The 10,504-nt window shown below is 32.7% G+C and overlaps 2 protein-coding genes across 5 annotated transcripts in view; one reads left to right on the top strand and one right to left on the bottom strand.

The window, feature by feature from the left end:
- Nucleotides 1–707: 707 nt before the first annotated feature.
- LOC105669009 (uncharacterized) overlaps nucleotides 708–10,504 on the bottom strand; it is a 63,795-nt gene continuing 53,998 nt past the window's right edge. The window contains exons 6-8 of one of the 4 annotated variants that reach the window (XM_067347931.1): nucleotides 2,955–3,081; nucleotides 2,682–2,836; nucleotides 708–995 (exon numbers count right to left, since the gene is read on the bottom strand). The gene's annotated coding sequence lies outside the window, so the exon portion shown is untranslated. Of the gene's footprint in view, nucleotides 996–1,178; nucleotides 1,337–1,723; nucleotides 2,837–2,954; nucleotides 3,082–10,504 lie in introns of those variants that run through there. The other 3 variants (XM_067347930.1, XM_067347932.1, XM_067347933.1) reach the window with 3 other exon arrangements.
- On the top strand, nucleotides 5,340–10,499 carry LOC105677228 (uncharacterized). The gene is made up of 5 exons (XM_067347928.1): nucleotides 5,340–6,165; nucleotides 6,331–6,483; nucleotides 6,549–6,672; nucleotides 6,752–7,272; nucleotides 10,075–10,499. The coding sequence occupies exons 2-5, from the start codon at nucleotides 6,337–6,339 to the stop codon at nucleotides 10,111–10,113; spliced, it is 831 nt and encodes a 276-aa protein (XP_067204029.1). The 5' UTR covers nucleotides 5,340–6,165; nucleotides 6,331–6,336; the 3' UTR covers nucleotides 10,114–10,499.

Here is a 10,504-nt window from a genome sequence, read left to right as displayed (position 1 = left end):
AAAAAGTGTCTTCCTCTGTTTGTGGCCGTGAAATTTCTTTTAATAGAAGTTCGTCCAGTGGATTTGTAACTTACGTGTTCAGTGCAGTTGAGTTATATCGTTGTCTCTTTGATCCTCGTATCGAATTATCAGACGAAGATAGGGTTTGCGTTGGCAATGGAGAAATTACATTTTTAGATATGCTGTAAAATGCTTAGTGAAGACAACTTGTCTTCAGTCAAAGGTGGTGAAGGAACAGATGAGATCACTAAAGGTTTTGTGACAACCTTGTTGCTTGTTATGCTCACTGAAGGTTTTGTGACAGCCATGTTGCTTATTGTACTGTAAATTAAAAATAATTGATAAACCTCAAACTAAAAACTGGCAAAAAGTGTCTTCCTCTGTTTGTGGCCGTGAAATTTCTTTTAATAGAAGTTCGTCCAGTAGATTTGTAACTTACGTGTTCAGTGCAGTTGAGTTATATCGTTGTCTCTTTGATCCTCGTATCGAATTATCAGACGAAGATAGAGTTTGCGTTGGCAATGGAGAAATTACATTTTTAGATATGCTGTAAAATGCTTAGTGAAGACAACTTGTCTTCAGTCAAAGGTGGCAAAGGAACAGATGAGATCACTAAAAGTTTTGTGACAACCTTGTTGCTTGTTATGCTCACTGAAGGTTTTGTGACAGCCATGTTGCTTATTGTACTATAAATTAAAAATAATTGATAAACCTCAACTACGTTTATATATTGTACAGAAAATATAGACTAGCAAACAACAAATAAACAAATAATTAACTATTTATAATACACATTATACATTATTAATTTTGCCAATTACTTTCAAACTTCCATTGTAGGAATTAAAAACTGCAAACATTGATAAAACTTCCAACTCTCTTTTTTTTTTGAGAGCCACTTCCACTGGGTACATATTTATGTTCCTCTTTATATTTCTTCCGAAAAGTATCTTTTAAATTTTTCCATTTTTTCTGGCATACAACTGGATCAGCATCTGTAACAAGTAATGTTGTTTTTATTAACACTTATACTACCCCAGGAGAAATACAGGTCGAAAAAATGTCTAATAAACATCTAATCGACGTTATCTAATTAAGGGGTAACGCCACTCTAGAGCTCGAAAAAAAGACGTTTCTTTGATAATTTTTAACGGAAATACAATAAAGAAAATGGGAAATCTATTTATAGGAGTTTATTATACATGTTTCGAAGTATATAAAAAAAATTCTTTATTAATATTTATACACAAAATGGCGACTATATTATAAAAGACTCGAGGCCTCCTCTCGCCGAAAGGGCTTCACGGCCGGAAAGGTTACTCCCACAATTTTTAATCTAGAACAAAAAACAAACATTTTTTTAAAACTATATATAATTGACTAGAGACTGACGTAGGGGATTTTGAAAATATTGAATTTTGAATAAGTAGTGCTTATTTGAAAAAAAAGATCCATTTTTTGGTAAAAAATTTCACTGTAAATTGTTTATAACAAAAGAAGTTGACAAAATATTAAAAAACCCCTACGTCAGTCTCTGCAGAATCTAATTACGATGCTACTGTGCAAATTTGAAATAAATCGGTCAAAAACTTTTCGAGTTTTATTTCCGGCCAATTTGAAAAACATTGTTTCGAGAAAAACGCGTTTAAAGTTTTAAGTACTAAAAACGTAATAAATTTTTTTATATATCTCTAGTCGGCAATGCCTGCACCGTAGATTTCACCTTCCATATCAAAATCCTCGTGTTCTGCATCTTTCCTGGCTGATTTTAATGACGTCCTGGCTTCTTTCGCAGCATCAGATAATGAAAACTCCGAAAACTTAATACGACAAGCATCGGTCTCCAAGCAGTAATTATAATAGTTATGTCCAATAGTCAAGCCTAGGAGTTTCATAATTTGCATTATACTCGACATTCCGTCATTGTATGTGCACACAGCTAAATTTGCAACTGTGTCAAGCACAATTTTGCCGCTGGAAACAGATTTTGGAATCATCGACATCATTTTGGAGATTGCATCTCTCATTTTCTGCACTGAATCATGATTCCGGCGTATTGCTAATCCATAATAAATGGATAGTTCATCCATAAGTTTGCCAGTTAATTTTCCCTTTCCGCCAAAACCTTTTGTATTTTTTTTTACATTTCGAAGATGTGTACCCATTCGCTTCTGGATGTGATTGATACATTCTTTTTTAAAAACTTCCTTATTTTCAGCAGTCTGTGCTTCGAAAAGAACTTTAAAAGTCTTTAAATCCCCATCTCCTACATAGTTAATATATTTAATATTATTTACAATTTCCGATCGTTGAAACATTTCTATAACAGCATCGACTTCCATTTTCTCCGCCGAGCCTTGGTGATTCGATTGACATTGGCTTCTATGTGTTTCCAACCACTCTACATATTCTTCAGTGTCACTCTTTTTTTCCCAAAATTTACAAGATTTACAGTATTTTGATTTCACAACAATATCAAGCACTTTGCTGGTAAACAAACCAATAACTGTCACCAATCCGGCAGTTTCGGTTTGAAAACAGGTACTTAAAATTCCTTTCGCGCTACGGGACTAAATGTACATCATTTTTAAAACTCTAACGCATCATTTAAACGCAAAAAAATCCATTTTTTGAAAATTCTAGAGTGGCGTTACCCCTTAACTAACAAAATATAATATTACTTAAAGCTTTTCCAACTTGTTCCCATGCTTTCTTAATTGCAATAAGCCCTCTGTATTTTTACATCCATATGCTGATCCCATAAGCAGGGATTCTCTTTAACTTCCATTATTAGAATTTCTTCAAACGAATCTTGAATAGAAGCATCACAGACCACCTACAAGAAATGAAATTAAAATTAATTTTTAAAATATATAATTTTACAATAAAATATTCAGATTTTTCTATCTTATATAAACACAATAATAATATATATATTACGGAAATATACTTACATCTAAATCTTCATCTAAGTATTCATAACTTTCATTTGACATTTTTATAACCCTTCGAAATTTTACTTGTCTTTCTTGTGTGTGTTTTTAGGTTATGCCTCTTGCATACCAGAGCGGAGTAGAGTTCCTATAAGTAGAGTTGTGCCAATCATGATTGCTTCTGTGATTAGTTAGGTCCACGGACTAAGGAATAGAGAGACGGAGCACAAGCTGTATCGGGGGAGCACGTTTGCGGCGGGGAGGGGGGGCCGCCATATTCGTTTAGTAATCACCACACATAGAACTCACTATTTGCGTATGTGTGAGAAATGAAAGTCAGATCCTGCACACAATAAACAAAATAGGAAATAGAAATAGGAAATAAAAATAGGAATAATTATTAAATATTAGAAATAAGAAATTGGAATTATTTATTTTAAAAATAAAAAAAATAGAAAAAATTAATGCATGAATTAAGAAATAAGAATTGGAACTAATTAATATATTTTATTCTCTTGTTAGATGTAAAATAATTTCTCTTTTTAATATTAAATAATTATTGCTATTTCTAATATTTTGTCTACTGTATGCAGAGCCTCAGAGTAATAAAAGTTAAAGTATTTTATAAAATTTATAGTACAACAATAATAAAACCGCCTAACCTCTTTACGCTCGTTATGTCTAGTGCAGGGCTGACGAAATGTGGCTCGCGAGCCGACCCCTACTTCGGACGCTTCTCCCTCCAACGCGTCAGCCGGCAGAACCGACCGACGTCTGTCAGGACCGTAGATAGCCCATCGTGCGAGATTGCGGGGCCATCGTGAATTTTTGGAAATTTCGATGTTTAACGACGTAGTGAATGTATCGTGAATAAAATGAGGAATGAAAATATTAATGTGACAAATGGATGCGCTTAGTATTGCTAATAAGTTCTTCAATGTCAATATTAATTTGCGTTGAAGCGAGACGAAGTTGATGTTCTAACACTTCATTGGACAGCGAACAACGTTGAGCAGATTTGATGTGCTTCATAATAAAAAACGTGCTTTCACAGATGTAAGTTGATGCGAATAATGATTTTATATAAAGTGCAAAGTCAATGAGTTTCGGATACCGATCTTGTGGCATAACTTCAAAAATTTTTGAGTCTGTCTCCGTTCTCGATAGCATAAATGGATCGTTTTGTAGATTGCACACTTCTTCTTGAAGATCACTTTTAACGCACTGAACATTTATTTTCATTGGGTTATTGTAAAAAATTAAATCTGTTTCTATAGCTTTAAAATCTTGAAAACGACGGTCGAATTGATCGGAAACTTCAGAAATAACGGAAGTAAATCCTGAGAATTTTATTTCCTTGAACTTTTTTTTCAGTTCAGAGCAACTTGGAAAATGGCAAACATTTTCGTTGTTTAATCGTTTAAACTAAACTTTAGTTCGTTTTTTTGCACTCAGAAAAGAACTTGCCGAGTTTTTGAGTGAAGAAATCAAATCGGATACTACCGAATTCGTAAAAAAACTACAGGATCCATCTTTTTTATCAGAATTGGCATTTCTAACGGACTTTACAAATCACTTGAATAATTTAAATTTAAATTTGCAAGGGAAAGGTCGCACTATTTCAGATATGCTGGCAAATATTAATGGATTCCGAAGCAAACTTACATTATTTAAATGCCAATTAAACAACGAAAATGTTTGCCATTTTCCAAGTTGTTCTGAACTGAAAAAAGAGTTCAAGGAAATAAAATTCTCAGGATTTACTTCCGTTATTTCTGAAGTTTCCGATCAATTCGACCGTCGTTTTCAAGATTTTAAAGCTATAGAAACAGATTTAATTTTTTACAATAACCCAATGAAAATAAATGTTCAGTGCGTTAAAAGTGATCTTCAAGAAGAAGTGTGCAATCTACAAAACGATCCATTTATGCTATCGAGAACGGAGACAGACTCAAAAATTTTTGAAGTTATGCCACAAGATCGGTATCCGAAACTCATTGACTTTGCACTTTATATAAAATCATTATTCGCATCAACTTACATCTGTGAAAGCACGTTTTCTATTATGAAGCACATCAAATCTGCTCAACGTTGTTCGCTGTCCAATGAAGTGTTAGAACATCAACTTCGTCTCGCTTCAACGCAAATTAATATTGACATTGAAGAACTTATTAGCAATACTAAGCGCATCCATTTGTCACATTAATATTTTCATTCCTCATTTTATTCACGATACATTCACTACGTCGTTAAACATCGAAATTTCCAAAAATTCACGATGGCCCCGCAATCTCGCACGATGGGCTATCTACGGTCCTGACAGACGTCGGTCGGTTCTGCCGGCTGACGCGTTGGAGGGAGAAGCGTCCGAAGTAGGGGTCGGCTCGCGAGCCACATTTCGTCAGCCCTGGTCTAGTGGCACCACTACATGAGTGTAACCATGTCACAGACACATCTCTGTGTGAGAATCGCTACATCAATATGGCGGAAAGCAGTCCCCCCCGCACGCTTGAATTACCATCCCCTCTCGCCTAAACTAGGACTTTAGACTCGGTTTCTCTATTCCTTAGTGGTTACGTCATTTTGTTCCCATGCACGGTGTAAGAATATAAGGTGATTTTACGGCAACAAATTTTTGTGATTTTCCTGTCATTGTTCCACATTAAACCGCTAGGTGGCTACGTGTTGAGGGATTTTAAATATATATATATATAGAAATTTTATTAAAATTTTATTGTCCTGCGGAACTTAATTATAAATATTCATTTTCTTAAAGAAACTTAATTTTCTATAAAGACTGGAATACATTATTAATTATTTTTTCTGCAAATTTAACTAAGAATAATTTGTTATAAAAAAATTAAAAAATATTTTGTCAGTAATATATATTTTTATACACAATGTTAAAAGTTTTATTTTAAAAAATTTGTATTATTTAGGACTATAATTATATATAGATGTGCTTTAGAGATTCATCATCTATCCTTTTCTATCCACATCTTCTATCCTTTTTTACTTGGGATCTTGCACCAACATGACATCTTGTGTGACATGCCTTAACTGTGACATCTTGATCACAGATTTTTTGATAGAATACAATGGTCGTGAAATCACCTTATATTCTTACACCGTGTTCCCATGTTTCCGTTTCAATACGTCATCACAGTTCAGTTTGTTGATAACTTTGTGTCGGACTAGTTGCAATTTGACCGATTTATTTTTATAAGCAACGGTAAGTACGTTTTAATTAAAAAAAAACTGATATATATCGTGCGATAAATATTTTACGGAATTCATTTTTCTGCATATAAACTACTAATAGAAATCTAATCTCAAAGTGACAGTTTTGTTAATGCATACATATGTGCATAATAAAATGTATTTATAATAATTACAGAAGGAAATGCCGAGTTGTGCAGCGCCAGGATGTCGCAGTCATTCAAGACATGGCACAAAAATGCACCGTTTTCCAAAGAATCCACGACGAGAAGTGTGGGTAAAAAATACTGAACTAAAGTTACCAATAAAAGATGGTTTATTTTTATGCGAGGTATGTATTTCACTATTCTATTTTATTTAACTATTCTATTTTAATTTTCTCCTTTTATTTTATAGTACCATTTTCCAGCAGACATGTGGGAAAAGGAGCGTGTTGATGGAAAGAAGAAATTGAAAATGCACGCTATACCAACAATATTTGGATATGCTATCATGCAAATGCAAAATAATAGAGCTTCAGGTATGATGATAAATAAAATATTTGATTTGTTGGGTTATTGTAATGAAAGGTAATTGTAATGAAAGGTTGTATTTTACAGAGCATAGATCTAATGCGAGGTCTACACAGCACTCACCGATATTAGTATATACAGATCCGTTAAGTAAAGACGTTGTGATATTATCTCAATGTGATGAAACTGGACATTACGAGAGTACAGAGCCTATGCAGGAATCTTTATTGGCACACTTAGCACCATTAAATGAAAATGAAATTAACAATGCACAACAGGAAAATAAGGAAGTGGATGCACAGCACCAAGAGACATGTACTAATATTCATGCTTCCAATAAGCAGACTTTTTTATCGGAAAATGTACCTCTGGAGGAAAATGAATGCGATATCATTAGCAACGATGAAAGTGTACATAAACAGGAAGTCGAATTATTAACTGCACAGAAGGAATTTGCAACATCTGACTGCAATTGTTGTATGGCAGAGAAGTACAAAAAACTTGAGAAACTATATTTAAAAAGTGAAAGATCGAGGGTTTTAATGAAAAAAAATCACAACCGATTGCAAGTCATTATGAAGAGGAAAATTATGAAACTGGAAAAAATTGTACGTACGCATGTATTTTCAAACGGACTTAATAATAAACTTTTTAATTCTGATCAAAAAAATTTCTTAAAAATTCAGTATAAAAGAATGCCAAAGTGGTGTGATAGTACTTTAGTTAAAGCGTATCAATTAAAATTTGCATGTGGTACTTCAGGTTATCGAGAATTATTAAGTCAAGGATTTCCACTTCCCTCTTTTAGAACTTTGCATAGAAATTCAGAAAAATGGAAATTTCAAAGCGGACTGTCGACGGAAATTTTCGAGTTTTTACATATAAAAGTTTCACAGTTTAAAAACGACATAGATAAAGGGCTTGTTCGTTTTAGCTACACTGGGGCTGCTCTGGGTCTGCTCTACACAGGATAATACAGGACAGATAAATAGTTTGTCCTGTATTATCTTGTTTAGAGCAAACCCAGAGCTGCCCCAGTGCAACTAAAACGAACAGGCCCAAAGATTGCCTCATTGTTCTTGACGAAGTTAGCATTTCTCCGGGGAAATGGTTTGATACGTCCACGAATACGTACGTAGGTAATGTAACTTTGCCAGGTCATAATAGTAATAATGAAGCGACACATGGCCTAGTATTTATGCTTGCAGGTGTTGCTCAAAGGTGGAAACAAACCGTGGCATATTTTTATTCCGGTAATAGTACAAACGGATCGATTTATAAGTCAATAATTTTAAATATTATTGAGGAAGCTAACAAAATAGGATTGCGTGTTCAAGGTATCGTATCCAATATGGGTGCTCCAAACCAGGCAATGTGGAAATCGTTTAACATTAATGTTTCTCGATATTCGACGGTACAAAATAAATGTGAGCATCCATTAAATGAAGGACAACACCTTTTCTTCTTTCATGATGTTTGCCATGCACTTAAAAATTTAAAAAAAGGCATATTGAATCACGTAAATGTTACTATTTCTGCGAAATTTGTTGATAAATATAACTTGCCAACAAACACACTAAGTTCGAAACATTTTACGGAACTAATTAATGCGCAGAAAGATTTACAATTGTCATTAGCACCAAAATTGCTAGAAGATTATTTAGATATGTCCAAACACTTTCTAAAAATGAGGGTGAAAAATGTGAGCATCCATTAAATGAAGGACAACACCTTTTCTTCTTTCATGATGTTTGCCATGCACTTAAAAATTTAAAAAAAGGCATATTGAATCACGTAAATGTTACTATTTCTGCGAAATTTGTTGATAAATATAACTTGCCAACAAACACACTAAGTTCGAAACATTTTACGGAACTAATTAATGCGCAGAAAGATTTACAATTGTCATTAGCACCAAAATTGCTAGAAGATTATTTAGATATGTCCAAACACTTTCTAAAAATGAGGGTGAAAAATGCATACAATGTTTTGAGCCGAGATGTACGCTCAGCGCTTAACTATTTAGCTGTTGAACATAATCGAGAAGAATACAAGACGACTGCTTGGTTGGTTGCACAAATTGCAAGATGGTTTAAGATAGTTAGTTCTCGAAACCTCAGTTTTGCTATTAGCAAACACGACGAAAAAAAATATATAGAAACGATAGAGTTTTTGTACGAATTTGTTGATTTAATTTCTTTATTAACTTTTGGTTCAAAAACAGATTGGAAGCCTTTTCAAAAAGGTATTATTATATCGACACTTTCGTGTATTGAACTGTCAAAATACTTGATTGAAGAAGGGAATTATAAATTCGTTTTATGCGGTAGATTCACACAGGATTGCATCGAAAACTTGTTTGCAGTTCTTCGTTCAAAACATTGTACATTAAATGCTCTACAATTAAAAAGTAACTTAAAATTAGTAACTATTTCGCAATACATGCGAAAAATCTCTACTAGCAATTATGATGAAGATGATCGTGAATTCTTGCCCGATTTCTTGCAAATTTTGCGAAACATGAAAAAAGACTGTGATAACGAAACGCTCAATAAGCAGCTGCCAGTACCTAACGTGTTACCCAAAGATATAACTTTAAGTAATATTGAAATGAATATTTTATATAATGTCGCCGGTTACATTATTACTAGTATTATAAAAACTAATAGAGCTTGCAAGCAATGCATCCAATGTCTTGGCAGTCGTAGACAAAAATTAAGGCACTACAGTAAATTAACAATGATGAAATGTTATAAAGAGGATACATTATTTTTTGTTAACAACGTGACATTTGACTTCTTCGTTGAAATGAAGAAAATATTTAGAAGTTATAATAATAGTTCTCTTTCCAGAAGTAACATTAATATACGTAACTTTATGGTTGTTAAATTTAAAGAATGTTCTTACTTTTTACCAGAGTGCCATAACTTAAAGGATAAAATAGCATCCAGGTTTGCAGGGTTTAGGCTAATTAATTCTAAAAAGACTCGCGTTAATAAAAATTACACCCAGTCCAGCAAAACGATGGCGATGCATCATAATATTAAGTAATGTTATTTCTTTAAGTTTTAATTGTTATGTTTATAAATTGTGATGGTTTGTAATTTCTTTAAGTATTGTCATGTTTATTAAGTGTTATCGTTTGTAATGTTTTATTGCGTAAAAAGATGCAATTTCCAGTTTTAAAACAATGCATGTTTTATTTATTATATACTTACAAAAACGTAATTAAAAATGTATTTAAATAGAATTACTAAGGCCAGGTTGCACCAACATTAGTTTAGATTTCAGCAAGACTTAAATATGTGTATATTTTTATCTTTCTTTATAAATAGACACATATTTAAGTCTTGATAAAAATCAAAATAATGTTGGTGTAATCAGGCCTAAATGTATTCTTATTTTTTCAGAAAAATCATTTATTCATGAATCTATACCAGCCAGTTTGAAATTACCTCAATTATGCAGAGTACACATACGAAAGGATCAAAAATAAATTTCATAACTGCAAATAGATGGCAAGTATGAATATATATGTGAATTTTCATTTATAAAATATTTTGTACATAAAAAATAAAACTTTTTAAATAATATTACATTATTTAATGATTTCATGTCCTTTTTTGCATAAAAGTGTAAATAAAATAACAAATATTATAAATAGCAAATAAGTATAGCAAGTATTGTAAATGTCCACTGAACCGTTTTTTCTACACACTTTTGGTCTAATTTGACAATATTGCTCCCACAGTGAAGGAATTAAGTTTGGTGTTACTTTAATATGTCTAAAGGACATAAAGTAATGTATAAGGACTACATTAATCTTTCAAATCTACATTT

The sequence above is a fragment of the Linepithema humile genome, chromosome 1 (assembly GCF_040581485.1).
Source record: "Linepithema humile isolate Giens D197 chromosome 1, Lhum_UNIL_v1.0, whole genome shotgun sequence".
In the NCBI taxonomy this organism is placed as follows: Eukaryota; Metazoa; Arthropoda; class Insecta; order Hymenoptera; family Formicidae; genus Linepithema; species Linepithema humile.
Note: the sequence above shows the minus strand (reverse complement) of the source record. Positions and strands in the feature narration are given on the sequence as shown.

Bases quoted from the DNA above. Each gene is read 5' to 3' on its own strand.
- LOC105677228 (XM_067347928.1), top strand. From the start codon at position 6,337: ATGCCGAGTTGTGCAGCGCCAGGATGTCGCAGTCATTCAAGACATGGC. The intron at 6,673-6,751 runs GTATGATGATAA...TGTATTTTACAG, and splicing joins GCAAAATAATAGAGCTTCAG to AGCATAGATCTAATGCGAGG. The intron at 7,273-10,074 runs GTACGTACGCAT...TTATTTTTTCAG, and splicing joins TTATGAAACTGGAAAAAATT to AAAAATCATTTATTCATGAA.